This window comes from Rhagoletis pomonella, unplaced genomic scaffold, assembly GCF_013731165.1.
Source record: "Rhagoletis pomonella isolate Grant_MI unplaced genomic scaffold, Rhpom_1.0 Rhpom_scaffold_00001, whole genome shotgun sequence".
Lineage (NCBI taxonomy): Eukaryota > Metazoa > Arthropoda > Insecta > Diptera > Tephritidae > Rhagoletis > Rhagoletis pomonella.
The window spans coordinates 51,185,016-51,203,359 of NW_023458555.1; the positions used below are offsets into that span (position 1 = coordinate 51,185,016).

The following is an 18,344-nucleotide window of genomic DNA, read 5'->3' on the forward strand; positions in this document are numbered from 1 at the left end:
TTTGAGGTTATGTAGCTACGAAGATTTTGCTCTTCATAAAAAAGTAGGCGTGGTATTTTAAAGTAAAGTCTTCCTCTTTTAAATGCCGTTGAGTTTGCTCAAATATCTTAATTTTTCACTGAGATAACGCATTTTGAAGTCTCCATGTTTGTGAATGTAATCGACCGTATCACGTCTCATGTTATCTCAATGGATTTTCGAATATCGAAAAATTCACAAACATGGAAACTTCAAAATGCGATATCTCAGTGAAAAATAAAGATATTTAAGCAAACTCAACGGCATTTAAAAGAGGAAGACTTATACTTTAAAATACCACGTTTACTTTTTTATGAAGAGCAAAATCTGCGTAGCTACATAACCTCAAAAATGGGCAAAAACAGCGTTTTTGCACTTTTAGGTTAGGATATCTCAAAATTCTGACGTGATAGAGCAATTTAAACCCCGGATTCGGATTCTACGCAAAAAATTACTTCGAAAATGACCCTACACTTTCCTAGAACAAAACGTTGTTGACCTGTGTAATTAATTACTTAAAAAATGTTAATTACTTCATTAATTTTAATTAAATGATTTTCTTGTTATATTTGATAATTTTCAATTATTTTTGACTTTTTTAATTACACAATTAATATAATTATTTGATTAATTTCTATTATCAATCAACAAGCCAAACTATAGACAAAAATTAAGAATATTTAATAACTGCTTGAACTATTCATTTATTTTATTCTTATCCAAATCTCAAATTTTAAACATTAATTATTTCTTTTATAAGTTTTTAAAAAGAATAGACTAAAATGTGCAAAGTCAATTAATTTAATTTATTTTAATGAAAACTTTTATTTTTATTTTAGTTCACTTAAAAATGAACTAAAGTAAGTAAAATTAAGAATATTTAGTAACTGCTTGAATTATTCATTTATTTTATTCTTATCCAAATCTCAAATTTTAAACATTAATTATTTCCTTTATAACATTTTAAAAAGAATAGACTGAAATGTGCAAAGTTAATGAATTTAATTTTCTTTAATGAAAACTTTTATTTTTATTTTAGTTCACTTAAAAATTAACTAAAGTATTCATTTTATTTTTACCTAAAAGGTTGCTTTTGCATATTCAATATTAAATATAGTATTTATTATACCTGAAAGCTTTTACTTTTTAACCGACTTCCAAAAAAGGAGGAGGTTATCAGTTCGTCGGAATCTTTTTTTTTTTTTTTTATGTATGTTACCGCATAACTTTGGACCACGTCAACCGATTTCGATAATTCTTTTTGCATCGGAAAGGTAGTGTCTCAGAGGCCATACTAATCTGGTTAAGATCCGATCAGCGGATCATGAGATATATATATATATATATTTTTTTTATATGACTGTTGAAGTCGGTTTTTTTTTTGCTAAAAATTACTTGTAATAACATATAATAAAAAATGCATTTAAGTTTATGTTCGCAAATCTAAGGCTGCTATATAAAAATGTGTAATATATTAAAGTGTACTTAACCAAAAGTTTTTATTGTATATTCATGAATTCATTAGACTAGTATTTTTCTGTCTATTTTGAACTAGTATGAAACTGGTATATTTCTGACCGAAATCTGACAATTGCCATCTCGTAGGACATCCCCATGTTAAAAATACCAGTTGATTGCATGGGAAAAAGATAGTTGGCTGACTAGTTGGCCATGCGGTTCATACTAGTTGTGTGGTAGTTTACAACCAGTGCATTTGACTACAGGGCATGTGGTTGTTGTTGCATGTGTATTTGATGTACCGCTAGCAACAACAAATCATACGCTCATGCTGTTACGATTACACCACATACAACGAATACACATAAGAGCGAATTCCCCTATTATTTTACCCACCTCATGTCCATATTGTGACAAGGCCTCCTTTACTGCTATCATATTGGCCGAAGTTAGTAAGCTTTGTATATCAGCACCCGTGTAGTTTTGCGTGCGAGCTGCGAGGTGGTCAAAATCAACCGAGTCATCGAGATTCAACGAAGCTGATAATGCTTCGAAGATGCGCACTCGGGCCGTAGCATCGGGCAGGGTACATTCAACTAGCCGGTCAATTCGTCCGGAACGTAATAATGCTGGATCCAAAAGCTCCGGTCGAGAAGTGGCGGCAATTACTGTTACTCCTTGTAAACTCTCCACACCATCCAATTCAGTCAACAATTGGTTTACTACGCGATCTGTAACGCCGGTTGAGTCATGGCCACGTTTTGGTGCTAAACTATCGAATTCGTCAAAGAACAATACACACGGCTTAGCGCTGCGGGCTCTGAAAATGTAATATAGTTACAACTTTATAAACAAAAACTATAGGAGTTTTAATAAAATTCTACTCTTTAAATTGAACTTAATTAAATTGGCGATTCATTTCTTTATCTTTAATTTTACATTTAATTATTTCTGCCCTAGTTTAGACCGGGTTATAAGAATTTAAAGTTCAACCATCAACTGTCGCAAAACAAATATTTTAGAAATCGGGAGAAATTTGGCACCCTTGTAGATAAATATTTACACTTTCTCATACAAAAACAAATTCGATAATAAAATAATAGTTTTTGGAGGGAGTAAGCAAACTAAAAAATGGTTTAAATAACTTTTTATGTTTCGAACTAACTTCTTTTATTTTTAACTTATGTTAGCTCTAATAAGAGTAATAAGTACAAAGAGTACAAAAGGTATTTAAACTGAAAATAAGATTATATGTATATAAGACATTTTGGCTCTTTTTTACACTAATACCCAGTTTAATTGATACATCTAAGACATTTTCGTTATTCGTACCTTTTTTGCAATGCATAAAGGGTGAACACACCAAAACTGCGACACTTAGAAATTACTACCAGAAACAAACTAGAAGGCTTTGAAATTATTATTTTTTTTTTTTATTATATAACTTGGAAGTTTATATGTTATTAAAATGTTAAAATATTAGTTATTATTTGCTCCATATGCAAGTGATCGGTATTTTCATCGCACACGCGCCATCATGTTCTGCACGACTGCATCATCGACATTACGCGATGCGCACAACTACTTTGTTTTGCACTCTTCAATAATTTTCACTCTTTCACCTGTTTTCTTCAAGATTCCTTTGACAATTGACCAATATTCCCCAATAGGACGTGGCTCTGGGCTATTGGGTGGGTTGCAGTCGTGAGGTACAAAATTGATGTTATTTGCATTATACCAGGGCAATGTGTCCTTGGCATAGTGGCAGGTTGCCATGTCCGCCTAGAACGATGTCCTACTACTTATCTGTTGATAAATGACAGAAGACGCCTTTTGAGGCACTCATCCCTATAAACTTGATCATTCATTGTCCCGGATGGGAAAAAAGGGCTGCTCTTACGGCCGCAGGAACAAATAGCTTGCCAAACCATGTGGTTTTTGGAAATTTGGACTTCATTTTCAGCTCACAACTTTCAGGGGCATCTTGACGACTTGCAGCAGTATAAAAATCTTGACCTGCAATATATTTTGAATTTTTATAGCAGTAGGTTTCGCAGTCCATAACAATGCAGTTGTTTTTTTTTAATTTAGAATTCATACAACTTCCGAATGCGGGATTTCGCTGTAACATTCTACTTTGCGCCTCGGCCTGGCACTGTTTGAGCTGTAGAACATCTCAATGAAGCTTTCCGCTTTACCTTTTGTACGAAAAACTGCGATCTCCGTACGGATTTTGCAACATAACGCGACAAAATATTCGGATCTCGCGAAAACGCACTAAGGGCCTTCCTAGCACTGTTTTTATCACTTTGACCATGCTAACCCCCGCTCCCTGGTTTTCTCGTAACTGTCAGGCCTTATTGTACCGATTAAAACCCTGCAAACTGTCGAATAGTGCACTCTTTAATTTTTTAGCAATTTTACGTGTACTTAAGGCCGGATCATTTATAAACTCGTGCAAATTGGTTTGTCTCGTTTCTAGCTCGGTTGCCATTTTTAACTCAACTAGGAATCAAATTCAAACGAAATTTCTTCTACGTTCAACTAAGGTCATGGTCAACTTATAAAAACTATTGGCTTTATTCTATATTTATACGTTGATACCTGTCATGTTTCCATGTTAAAATCCAGTTAATAACTCACTTTATTAGAAGCAAAGAATATGTACAATAGAAACGAAAAGAAGAGTATAAAAGGTAATAATAAAGATGGTTGCCAACTATGCGTAATAAGCGTAATATTACTTGGTGTTGAGACTACAATCTCCCACGCTAATAGGAGACATGGTCCTTAAGGTAGGCCGGAACTTTCCTTATTTTGCTTGATTGCCTGATGCTATCGCTACCATTACTCGCTATAGCTGCTGAAGTGCAGCACCTGCAGCTGGAGTTGTGATACGTTGTTGTTGCTGTGGAGAACGTTCTATCCAAATCTCCTCCATGTTGTGTTTAGGATGGTTGACATGTTGTGCTTCAAACGTGACAGTTTTTTTTTGGCTAGTCAACATTTGTTTTATTCAATTGATTGATGTGGCGCTTCAGCTTATATCCGCTGTCTAACAACACTTCGTAATGTAAGTGGCCCCTCTTGGCCGTGACGACACCAAATTTCCATCCAGATTTTCCTCCTCCATATGAACGTGCTTGCAGTCTATCTCCCACGCTAATAGGGTGTCCATGTGACGTCTGACCAATTGATTTCTTATGTTTGTTTGGTCGAATGGCATCAAGCTTTATGCGGATTTCTCGACCCAGGTATAACTTCGCTGGAGTATCTCCGCAGGCTAAAGGTGTTGCCCGATAATGTAGTAAAATTTCTTGGACTTTTTCATTCAACGGAGTTGCATCGTCTTCCATAGATTTCAGTTTTGAGGTTAAAGGTTGTACGTACCTCTCAGCAAGGCCATTTGTGGCTGGATGGCCTGGTGCGATAAATTTCTGAATGATTCCGTTTGCGTGACAAAATTCTGTAAACGCTAAGCTTGTAAAAATTGTGGCGTTTTCAGATACAATGATCTGCGGTGTTCCATGTTTATAAAAAATATTTTTCAGAAGGTCGATAGTTGCTTGTGTGGATGGGGCATCTTTTAGCACGCGCACTTCCGGCAACTTGGACTTTGCGTCTACTAAAACTAGGAAATTGTGGTTCATGAAAGGGCCGCCGTAATCGATATGAACGCGCTGAAAATTTCCTGTTGGCTCTTCCCAGTGATGCACTGCCACTTTCGGAGGGGCTTTCATAACTTTTGCACAGCTTTCGCATCCTCTAACCGTAAGCTCAATGTCTAAATCAATCCCGTTCCAAGTGACGTTCTTGCGAGCCAACTGCTTCATTTTAACAATCCCCAAGTGTGTATGATGAAGTTCTTTCAAAACGTATTCTTGGAGCTTTTTTTGGAATCAGGACTCGATTAGCTTTAAGGATGACACCATTTTGTATTTTGCTTCGTTGTTGATTTCAGTCATCAACTCTGATTTTAGTTTTACTAGTTCGGGATCTTCTATTGTTGACTGAGCTACCGTAATCGCTATTACGGATTTTATTGAAATTTCGTTTATAATTTGCTCTTGAATCACGTGCACTTCTTCTTCAACAAAATTTTCGATCTTTGGTTTTTCTTTAACTGGTGCCCTCGACAAGCAATCTGCGTTCACGTTTTCGTCTGCACTACGATGTTTTATTTTCTAATTAAATCCCTGAAGAAATGAGGCGTAGCGTAACAATCTGGCGGATGTCATTGCCGGGATTTTCGCTGTTTGGTGTAGAATTCTCGATGCAGGCCGATTATCCGTAATCAAGGTGAATTGTCTGCCATGTAAGTACATAAGCAGCTTGCCTACTGCAAATATGATGGCTAACTCTTCTCTGTCTAATTGGCTGTCGTTTTGTTCTGCTTTTGTAAGCGCACGTGAGATAAACGCCACAGGTCGCTCTTCGCCATCAACAACATTAGAAAGAACCGCTGCAATGCCTGTTGGACTTGCATCACATGCCACTGTTATCGGCAATGTTTCATCGTATGATCTCAATACGCGGTCTGATAGTATTTCATTTTTCAGCAGTGTAAATGCACGGCTACATTCCTGTGTCCATTTGAATGGTTTGTGCTTTTGTATGCATACGCAATGCGCTTTATAACTGCTGGTTTACGCCAATTTTATAGTCGACACATAATCCAACGTTTCCATCCGGTTTCTGAATTACCACTAGAGGCGAGCCCCAGTTGCTAGTGTTTACTTTTGTTATGATGTTATCTCGCTCTAAACTATCAAGTTATATTTCAACGTTTTCACGTAATGAAAATTGGACTTGTCTCTCCCGCAAAAATATTGGCTTGGCGCCTTCTTGAAGCTTTAAACTACACACGAAACCCGGAATACAACCAACTTTTTTCAAAAATTTCTGGATATTTTTGCACTATATGCGAAATTTAATATACCTCACAAGGTTTATTTTGCTCGTTTGTTGATATCTGTCAATTTCATTTAAATTGATTTTCAAATGACGCATCCAAACACGACCAAATAGTGGGGAATGGCTAGACGACACAACGTATATTTGTTCTTTTGATGCGTTTTTACCGAATTTCATATTGACGTCTACAACACCTAACGGCTTGAAAGTATTTCCAGTGTATGTTCTGAAAGCAATGTTTGTTGATTTTAATTCTGACTGGATGTCAAGATTTTTGAAATCATTTTCCGGAATGAGTGTATACCCTGCGCCTGAGTCTACCTCAAAACATTTTTTTTCCCTTCGATTATAACTTCTGCGAAAAATTTGTGTGCGTCCGTGTTTGACGCTGTTGTTAGAAATGTTAACAACTTGATTGACACTATAGTTTTTCGGTTCGTACACTTCTAATGCATTGGCAGAATTTTCTTTGCCTCTTTCTGTTTCATCTTTTCTTTTATGCACACTATTTTGACGTGACCGGACTTGCCACATGCGAAGCATTTTAGTTTGTACTTATTTATCTTGCAGTCTTTTGCAATATGATTATTTTTACCGCATCGTAGACACTAACCGTCTATTCCTAATTCGCTTTAATCGACTTTTGCTCTTAATTCCCTTTTAAAGTTGCTGCTGCGCTTTCTTTCTCGTTTGTCGTATGTTTTTTCTCTTGAGGCTTTAACTTGATTGATGTTAGTTGCTGCACCTGCTGCTCTATGCCCCATGGCGTTATTATGGATTTTGGCGGTTTCCAATGTTGTAGATGTTTCTACAATTTTTGCGAATGATGCTGTTGGATTTTGTAGAAGCTGCTCTCTTATATAGCTGTCACGTAGCCCTCTTATAAATTGTGCTCTAAGAAAGATATTAGAAACGGTTTTCGTACATTCACACACAAATGCACAATCGATTGCTCTTATTTAAAGCACCGCAACAAATTCCGTTATCGATTGATCCTCGTTCTGTATTTCTGATAGAAATTTGTGCTGTTCGACCAGAATGTTCTTTTTTGGACAAAAATGTGTTTCCAATAATGAAATTATTTCGTCGTACTGAAGGCTGCCTACCGATTTTTTTTTTGTTTGAAGAGCCAATGTATTGCAGCAAGAGTTTTGGGCACATATCTTTGTTGCTCATGATCCTGTTGACTTGGAAATGGATTTCCAGACGTTCCCTGTAGTTTTTGAAGGATTCTTGCTTTGGATTAAAAGCTTCAAAGCCCGACATCACATTTATATTAGTCGATGACGCTGCACCATGATTTTGCTGATGCATTGCGGCTGTCATACCCGCCAATGCTTCTAGTAATTTTTCCATTTGTGTCTCCATACCGGCACAATAATTTTATAATAATAGGCGTGTTTTATTTGACGCGAAATTTAGGCTATTAGCTTATTTTGTATGGAAGACTTAGCCAACATATATATATTGGCTAAGCTAATAGCTTAATTTCTCGTCAAATAAAACACGCCTAACGGTCGGACTACTTTTTTTAATTTTATTTTTTGTCCTCGTCGCCATTTCTGTCATGTTTCCATGTTAAAATCCAGTTAATAACTCACTTTATTAGAAGCAAAGAATATGTACAATAGAAACGAAAAGAAGAGTATAAAAGGTAATAATAAAGATGGTTGCCAACTATGCGTAATAAGCGTAATAAAATAAAAATAAAAAGAAGTGCGCCTAGGCCACACTGAAGAAGTGAAACTTACGTCACATACATATCTATTTTGTCTCATAACTAATGGGACTAACCGTACTTCTTTCGGAAGTACAGTACTTTTTTTTCGATCTTGTACTTCGTACTTCGAAGTACAGTCAAATGTACTTCTAGGCGATATATTGTACTTCAGGAGCGACTTTTTGACGCATGATATAAATGTTTTTGCGTCAAAAAGTCCGATAGCGATTCGAAAATTGTCGCTAACTGGTTACAGAATCTCCCCCCAGGCCCTGTACTCCTCCGATCTTCTGGACGATCGTCACATGGCCGGGGCGATAAATTCGTTCAAACCATTAAAGTCGCCGAGGACTGATGGCATCATACCTGCCCAGCTGCAAAGTGGATTCTATTTATGCGAACTGCGTGAGGACCAGGTACATCCAAAGGCTTGGAGGGTAGTCAATGTTGCTTTCATACCGAAGTCCAGAAAAGGCTCTCATGTTTCCCCTACTGATTTTAGGCCTATCAGTTTCTTTGTTGCTAAAAACGCTAAAGAGACTGATAGACCCGTACATAAGGAACGCGATTCCTCGCGACTGTCTTTCAAGAGCTCAATATGGTTATTGCAAAAAAGGTCGGTGAATACCGCCCTGCACGCCTTGGTAAAGTGGTCAGAGGGAGCTTTCACGCATGAAGATTATGCAGTAGGGGCCGTCTTCGATATCGAGAGGGTCTTCAAAAATTTCACTCCAGAGGCATTAGTCAAGTATATTCATAATCTGTCGCGGCGGAGTGGGGGAGCGTCTGCACACAGTGCAGAGTCAATAGGAGCACTCCACAAGGTGGTGTTCTGCTCTGGATTGCGGTTGTAAACGACCTTCTAGAGGAACTGGAAAATGTGGGCTGTCGGGTGATCGGCTATGTAGATGATGTGGAACTTTGGGTTAAGGGACGATTTCTATACACCCTTTTCGATCTGGCTCACGGTTACTTGCACAAGGTAACTAGGTGGGCAATCAACGACGGCTGTCGTGGAAGCCTAACGTTGAAGAAAGGGTAGGAAAGGTGTCGGTTGCCTTGTACTGCTGTAGGGGAGCTATCGGTAGAATTAAAATCAATTCATTAGCTCTAGGAAACCAGATTCAAGCCTATATTGTTTCAAGGAACCCTTGTCTGGTGGAGCTCACTAGTGATGAATAAACTTGTAAAACAGGAATTAGCGGAGCATTAAGAACCACACCTACACCGGCACTTAACATATATATGTTGAACACGACACCTGCGGATGTTGTAGACAGAATTGTCGCAGCACAAACTGCTATTAGGCTAAGGGAAACCGGGTTCTTTTGTGATATAAAAGAGGAAAAGAAGTCGCTTCTCTGCTGCAGCAAATGTTTTTATTGACCACTTTAAAACACGTTACCTCTCAAGGGCTAGTGATGGGGGTTCTGGCAGGCCATTGTGCGAGTGGTATTATGCGGTGGGACCAGGAATTTCAGCTTATCCTTTTGTATCAGTTGCAAGAGGAAGATGAAGTGGAATCATCTCAACACTTTCTTTTAAACTGTCGAACCTCGCGCGCCTAAGATGGAAGCATTTTGGCTCGCACTTCTGAACAAACACTGAGCTCTCAGGGATCGAAATTATCCGCTTTCGAAATTTCGTAGTCGGCTCGCGGTGTTAACTTAACCCAACCTAAGCTGTACTTCTTTGAGCTATGAAATGGTTGGTCACATTACTCATAACCAATATACATATATACATACATACATACAACTGCTTTTGCATAAGGTTATATTTTATCTTTTTTCTATCTATGTAGATCCCTACCTCTACCTTTTATTCACATTTATGTTATTCTGCCTTCCTTTATCTTCATTTTTACCTTCATACTCTATAGATAACAAAATCGATAGTATCATCCAATAAAATATCGATCACAAAACGGATAAAAAAATCTATAACAAAATCGATGAAAATTTTGATAAAAATTTCGATAGAAAAATCGATAATAATATTGGTAGCAAAATCTACCAACAGCAACTCGATAAAAATATCCATAACAAAATCGATAAAAATACCGATAACAAAATCGATAAATATCGATAACAAAATCGATAAAAATAGACACATATCGATAAAAATCGATCAAAATACCGATAACAAAACCGATAAATATCGGCAACAAAATCGATAAATATTGAAAACAAAATCGATAAATATCGATAACAAAATCGATAAATATCGGTAACAAGATCTATAAATATCGATAACAAAATCCATAAATATCGATAACAAAACCGATAAATATCCACAACAAAATCGATAAACATCGATAACAAAATCGATAAATATCGATTACAACAACGATAAATATCGATAACAAAATCGGTAAATATCGACAACAAAATTGATAAATATCGTAAGCAAAATCGATAAATATCGATAACAAAATCGATAAATATCGGTAACAAAATCCATAAATAGCGATAACAAAATCGATAAATAACCATAACAAAATCGATAAATATCGATAACAAAATCGATAAATATCGATTACAACATCGATAAATATCGAAAAAAATCGATAAATATCGATAACAAATTCGATAAATATCGATAACAAAATCGATAGATAACGAAAACAAAATCAATAAAATATCGATTACTAAATCGATAACAAATCGATAAAAAGGTCGATTATTATATCCATAGGTTCCGAAAATAGCGATAGCAAAATTGATAACAATATCGATACAAATTTCAATAAAAAAAACCTATAAAAATATCGATAACAAAACCGATAAAAATGTCGATTATTTTATGGATAAGTCCCTAGAATGTCGAAAATCTCTAAAATCCCAAAATAGTTCCCAGTTTGAGTCTCGGCGTCTATCTCTATATCCATTCCTCTTTATTTACCTTGATTTTAATGGGCTGGTATCGAAATTCTGGTACTGCAAAATTCGAAACACGAAATTCTGCTCAACAAAATTATGCTTATTGAAAATTATGCTTTTTGAAAATTCTGCTTTTTGAAAATTCTGCTTTTGACCATTCTGCTTTTCAAAACAAAATTCTGTTTTAAAATATAATGTAAACAATGTTAAATTGGACATGTCATTACTTTAAAAAGTGCGCACTTTTTCAAAGTAATGACATGTCTTATTTGACACTGTTTACATTATATTTTAAAACAGAATTTTGTTTTGAAAAGCAGATATGTTCTATTTGATGAATATACATTTTTTGGGATTCTAGTAAACTAGGTCTGAGTATGTCATGTTAAAGTGAAGCGATGTTAACTTAAATTTAATTTTAGAAATTTATTAATTTCATTAGAGCCGGAAACTAGTTATTTGCGATTATCCGATAAAGTTTGTAACGCAGTTTATTTGCCACTCCTCTTAAGGCCTGTATGCAGCTCTCAAGAAAAGCAAAAACTCCATATAAAATGACGTACAAGAAATGGCTAAGAAATTTTCTTGAGTCAAATTTTCTTAAGGCAGTATGCAGTTCTTAAGAAATTTAATACGCTTTCTACTACGGTTTTCTAAAGTTTTTTGTGAAAAAAGAGCACAAGGTAACCCAGGCTTGCAACAGAACAGTGAGGCAACAGGCTGTGAGGTATCAAAAATGTCAAAATTCCTTGGACACACACGCGAAATAATGGCAATTTTTTCTTGACCGTTTTCTTGAGAGCTGCATACAGGGCTTTAGACTTTAAAGAACACAACTTTAGCCGCTGGTAAGTGCTGGTTTTGATGAAATTTTCTTTTTTCAAGCCTACTAGGAATTTTATTTTCTTCGAGTAATTCATTTGGATTTGATCTCGGCCGAGACACATTTTTGTATTCTCGCTTTTGAATAGAAAAATCTTGAGTCATTACCTTTCCAATGGTACTTCATTTTTGGAAATAGAGCAAGAAATATTGAACTTATAACAGAATTTTTTTGACCTAACTTGACTCTTTTATCGATATTTGCCACTCCTACAATTCAAAAAAGTTAATTTTTACGTCCATTTATTTCAGTTTAACAGCCGCACTCAGAAACATTCCTTAAATTAGCTCTAACGGGCACTTATCTAATGATCGTTAAATCTGTTAATTAATGTTTCCTCTCAGAGTTAAAAATTATGAAATAAAAAAATTAAGTATGGCCCCAGTTGCGGCCCTTCATTTTTGTGGCATCACTCACTTTTTTCGTTCAGTTTGAAATAAAATATAAAAATAAGTATTTATATCATTTTGCGCGCATCGGCTCAATGCAATGGCTGAGTGAGCAGAGTACTGGTGTGCCATTCGAGAGATCCGAATTCGAGTCCTAGGGCAGGAAAATTTTCTTTCTCCTTTTTTATTTATTAATTTTTTTTATTTATTTATTTTTTTTATTTAATTTTATAAACTGTCTGTATTGAATTTTTTAGCTTTTTTGATCTAATTTTCTTTTGGCGTATTGATTTTATTGCTTTAAAAAGAAAACAATTTTTTTTAGTTTAATTAAATTGTTTGCTAAAAGACAAACAAGACAAATAACAGGCCAATTCTGCCATCTGCCTTTCAACTCACCTCACTCTTTCGAGAGAAAAAAGTCTATATATTTCGGCAACTATCTTGAACGCCCTTTTCTGTATTTCGAATAACTAATTGACAGATGTGCTAATAGTGTTATTATATTTGTCGCTTAGCATTAAGTTTTCTAAAAACTAAACGAAATGAAAAACAGGGAAAACTAAAAATTTTAGAAACTGAAAGTGAAAGAAAAAAGATGAACCAAAAAAGTTTTCAAACGTTAAATAAAATAAAAAATATGAATTTTTGAAGCAATAAAACTTAAAAAAACATTGTATTCAAAAAAATTTGTTGCCGAGGATTGAACTCGGATCTCTTGAATGGCACGAAAGTGCTCTGCTCACTAGGCCATTGCCTGATACAGCAACGTTATCGAAATCGGAATTTATTGAAAACAAACAAAAAATTTCAAAATCATTCGTTAAAAAGTTAATTAAAGATTTTTGTTTACTTAACTTTAATGTTCATTAAATGCCGTTAACGAATCATTAATTGACTCTGAGAGGGAATTTTTTCAAATCGTTACTGGGGGACACCTTAAGTAATCATTAAACAACTCTGAGTGCGGCTGTATAATTCCTAGCTATAAAGAAATTTTAAATATCAATTTTGGGCATTTCAGCTTTTGTTACCGTTATATAACACCGTGCGACAAAACCCGAAAATTTTTAAAACACGAAAAAATCAATATATTCAAAAAACTAGGAGCCAAATATAGAATTTTAATTTTTCTCTCTGACGTCAAGATTTTTTTTAAGGACTTTGAAATTTCTAGGATATGATTGAATAAAAAAAATATTTAAAACATTTGGTGCACTGTAGACTAACAATATGGGATCAATTAAAAGGAAAAATTCTGTAGAATTGAAAAAAATTATTTGCTGGTGCACCAGGACGAATAAGTGTTGAAAATGTGCTTTTAAAACTTTATCCTTGAATTTCCAAGGATAAAAAAAATATAAGTCAAGGATGTAACTACCACATCGTCGAATTTCGTCCTTCTAACTTTATTATTTTTTTGATAAAACAGTTTTACACTTCTCTTTATAAGATATTCCAGTTACAATAGAAATACCTCTGTGCGCGACCTCTAAGGATTTGGATGAAAGTTGATGAGATTGAAGGTCTAGGTGACATAAATATACGTGGAGCATATTTTGCCGATATGACGTAGGGTTGCCTATTTACACGGGACTTAAATTTTAAGAAAACATCATACATACCTTTCTTTAAAGTGCTGTATCTTGGAAACCTTTTAACGAAACTTAATGAAAAAAATAAGTGCGCCTGGGCCACACTGTAGAAGTGAAACTTACGTGACTTATCTATCTATACATACACACATCTGCTTTTGCTTAAGGTTATATTTTTTCGCTTTTTTTTCTATCAATGTGGATCCCTACCTCTAGCACTGTTCGTTTTAATAACATTCATGTTATTCTGTTTTTCCATTATCTTCAGTTTTATCTTCATACTCTATCGATATAACGTCCATCAAAATATCGATAACAAAATCGAAGACAAATTCGACAAAAATTTCAATATCAACATCGATAATAGTAGCTAAATCGATTAGAAAATCAATAAAAATATCGATAACAAAATCGACAAATATCGATAACAAAATCGATTTATATCGATGAAATAAACCGATAAATATCGATAACAAAATCGATAAATATCGATAACAAAATCGATAAATGTCGATAACAAAATCGATAAATATCGATAACCAACTCGATAAATATCGATAACCAAATCGATAAATATCGATAACAAAATCGAGTTATATCGATAAATATCGATAACAAAATCGATAAATATCGACAACAAAATCGACAAATATCGATAACAAAATCGATAAATATCGATAACAAAATCGATAAACATCGCTAACAAATTCGATAAATTTCGAGAACAAAATCGATAAGAATCGATAATTATCGATAACAAAATCGATGAATATCGATAACAAAATCGATGAATATCGATAACAAAATCAGTAAAAATCGATAAATATCGACTACAAAACCGATAAAAATATCGATTCTTTAATCGATAAGTATCGAGAATCTTGAAAATCTCTAAAATCCCATCGGTATACTCATCCTCATCTTTGTTTTTACTTTTTAGGTTTTTCATTTTCTTCATCAACATATTCCTTCACCTTTGCCCTTATATATAAGTGTTTAAATTTACCTTGGTCTTCGTTTTTACCTTTATCTTTACACATCTTACTCACCTGTACTTTCGTTCTTGTATTGTTATTTCTAGGTGTTATCCTCTAACCTTTTGTTAGCAAATTTTTGTTAAATTAATACCATATGCATACACACAAGAAGTACTTGTTTCAGCCCCAACCATTTCCGTTGCACCATTTCTGTTGCATCATTTCTGTTGCATCATTTCCTTTGCATACACAGAAGAAGTACTTGTTTCAGCCCCAGCCATTTCCGTTGCACCATTTCCGTTGCATCATTTCCGTTGCATCATTTCCGTTACATCATTCCCGAGTGCAATTTCCGCTAAATTTTCCAATTTACTCCCTCCCAACCGCCGCTAAAGAAGTTTCACTTCAAAAAGTATTTCTTCCCTCGTATTATGGGCTTCAATTATACATTTTTTGCATTAATGTGCAACGTATCAAAAACAATAAAAAAATAAGTAAACATTTTTCTTTTTGACATTTTTTTTTGATTATAGCACTTAATTTTTTTTACATAAAAACATTTACTATAATGGCAACTTTAAGTACCCAAATGGGCGTAATGGGCTACTTAGGCGTTTGGACTCTAGATCGACTAACGCTCGAGCAATATGATAAATAGACATTGAAATTTTATGAAATTGTATATTTTTGAAAGAGGAAAGGTGTATGAAAAGCTAAAACAATATAAATAAATCATATTAACTTTACTAAGGGTCTGAAATCATGAAAATCCCTTCAAGGACATGGCAGAATTGAACTTTGTTGCAAGTTCACATGGGAAATCTGCTTGCGACGGGGTTGGAGAAAATTTAAAGAGACTGGCAGCTAGAGCAAGTCTTCAACTCCTGACGTTACAACAAATTCGTACACCCGAAGCCCTCTACCAATGAGGTTAGAATAATTTAGAGAAAAAGAAGGTGCTGTATGATTCCAATAGGATGCCTGTAAAAAATAATTGCAACTAACTTTACAGTGGACTTTATTTCGACTATGACTACGTGCCAATTACTTTTATCCTATATTAAGCTAGTTTAAAAGGTTAAATAACATCAAGTTAGGGAACCTCATATCATTCTTTAACGAATCTTTAAATAAATAAATAATTTTTTTTCTTTTTAGTTCTTATTGTAATAAAAACGTGTTGTTGTTTTTTTTAACTATACTTTTATTACGCATTAGGTTTATTTTTTTACAAACCTTTCCTTTTTCTTGTTTTTATAAAAGGACTAATCTTGAAGTTATCATTGGAGGTCTAATATTCTTTTGCAATGAAACCGAAACATCAGCAACATCAACACCAACAACCTCATTGCAAAATATCGGGAAAATATGTTGCACGTATATTCATATCACCTAGACCTTCAATCTCTTCAATAATATTCAATCTCTTCTGCTAATATTAGAACAAACCAATTTTTTTTAAGAGATTGAGTCAATTGAGTCATAGGTAAAAAAATAATATCTCCGTTTTTCGAAGTTCGAAAGAGTATTTTTGGTAAAAAATTACTTTTTATTATTATATGTAAATAACTAAGGACCGATTTCACAGCGCGTAGTTAAGTGACAATTCTGAGTTAACCTCGCACTATGAATGAAATTGGCCCTAAAAGACTAAAATATATATAAAATATAGACGTAGTCCGCCTTTTGTTCTAATTTAAATAGTATATACATTTTTTTGTGCAAACTTATATTACAGGTGCTATAAGGGGTCAAAAGTCGGGTCTTCGAAAAATTAAAAATCTTATATTTCAAACAATTTTGAACTGATTTATAAAATTAAAACATAAAAATTTTATAAAAAGCACTTAAAAGCAAAAAATTACTTTTTATAAAAAAAAAATATAAACAAAAAATTACAAACCGATTTTTAAAAAATTGGTATCGTTATAAAAAGTATATCAGAAAACTTATGCTGTCTTAACCCCAAAAATTTCTATTTATATACATACACAAAAAAAAATAATAAAAATATGTTTTCCCTTTATATAAACTTGCCCCCTAAGTGAAAGGCTGGCTACGCCCTTGTATACAAAATAATTTAAGTATTTAAACCAAGGAATGAAACCGATTAAAAATAATGTCCCGGTTTCGGTTTTGTAAAGTGTTTCGGTTTCAGTTTTGGTTTCGTTCTTCAAAATTTGTTTCGGTTCCGGTTTCGGTTTTGAAATAAAACAAGGAAAACAAGCTCGACAAAAAAAATATTTATTACATAAATATTTACCTACCACGGTTTGTTGGTGAAATTAAACATTGCGATTAATTTTAATTTATATGGAGAAAACACCTCTGAATCAATTATACAAACTAATAATCATATTCCACCACATTTACTTAGATCTAAATGCAGAAAATTGTTTATTATATTATTTATTATATAATTAGAGTTGTTGCTAATAGATATTTGATATACACACATATAAGTAAGTGTGATTTTCACAGAAAATTTGCTGATATCTATCTGCTATATATGTATATAAAAATGTTATGTTCGTATGTCACAGTCGTCAAAACTTGAGAACGGCTGAACCGATTTGAATAATTTTGCGGTATGATACCGGAACCAACGATATTGCAAAAAAATGGAGGATTGCCACCTATTTGAAAATTTTTAAACCCAATTATATTGATAAAATAAATAAATTATTACAATATGGGTATCAAATTAAAGAGAAGGCTTACAGCCGAAAATATGTTTAAAGAGGTTGCCACCTGTTGGAAAATTTGTCTAAAGTACATCGATAAAATAAATGAAATATTACAATATGGGTATCGAATTAAAGAGGTTTAAGAAAGATAACTGTTGGAAATATTTCTGAGAAGGGTTGCCACCAATTTTAAAATTTTAACTCAGTTAAATTGATAAAGTAAATAAAATATGGCTATGTGGGTATCAAACTAGAGACTTTTAAGAAGTCTTACAGTCGAAAATATTTTAAAGGAGGGTTGCCACCTGTTAAAAAAATTTGCGCAATTTAATTGATAAACTAAATGATATGGTATGATATTTTGGACGGTTTCCACCCGCTTTGAAAATTCTGAACTCAATTAAATTGATCAAATAAATGGGGTATTATAGTATGGGTATCATATTAAGGAGGTTTAAGAAAGATGACTAATAGAAATATTTTTGAGGAGGGTTGACACCGATTTGAAAATTTTAACTCAGTTAGATTGATAAAATAAATGAAATATTGCCATATGGGTGTCAAACTAAATAGTTTTAAAAAGGCTTACAGCCGAAAATATGTGTGAGGAGAGTGTCACCTGTTTGAATGTTTAACTAAATTACATTGATAAAATAAATGTAATATTACAATATTGGTATCAAATTAAAGAGGCTTAAGAAAGATAACTGTCGGAAATATTTTTGAGGAGGATTGCCACCTATTTTAAAATTTTAACTCAGTTAAGTTGATAATGTAAATGAAATACTGCAATGCGGGTATCAAACTAAAGAGTTTTAAGG

General features: G+C 33.9%; 1 protein-coding gene across 6 annotated transcripts in view; it reads right to left on the reverse strand.

The window, feature by feature from the left end:
• Positions 1-1,872: 1,872 nt before the first annotated feature.
• LOC118746080 (peroxisome biogenesis factor 1) overlaps positions 1,873-18,344 on the reverse strand; it is a gene marked incomplete at its 3' end in the record, with an annotated part of 48,844 nt that continues 32,372 nt past the window's right edge. For all 6 annotated transcript variants that reach the window (XM_036479858.1, XM_036479852.1, XM_036479842.1 and 3 more), the window contains 1 exon segment: positions 1,873-2,296. In XM_036479858.1, coding sequence (XP_036335751.1) covers positions 1,873-2,296 — 424 coding nt within the window.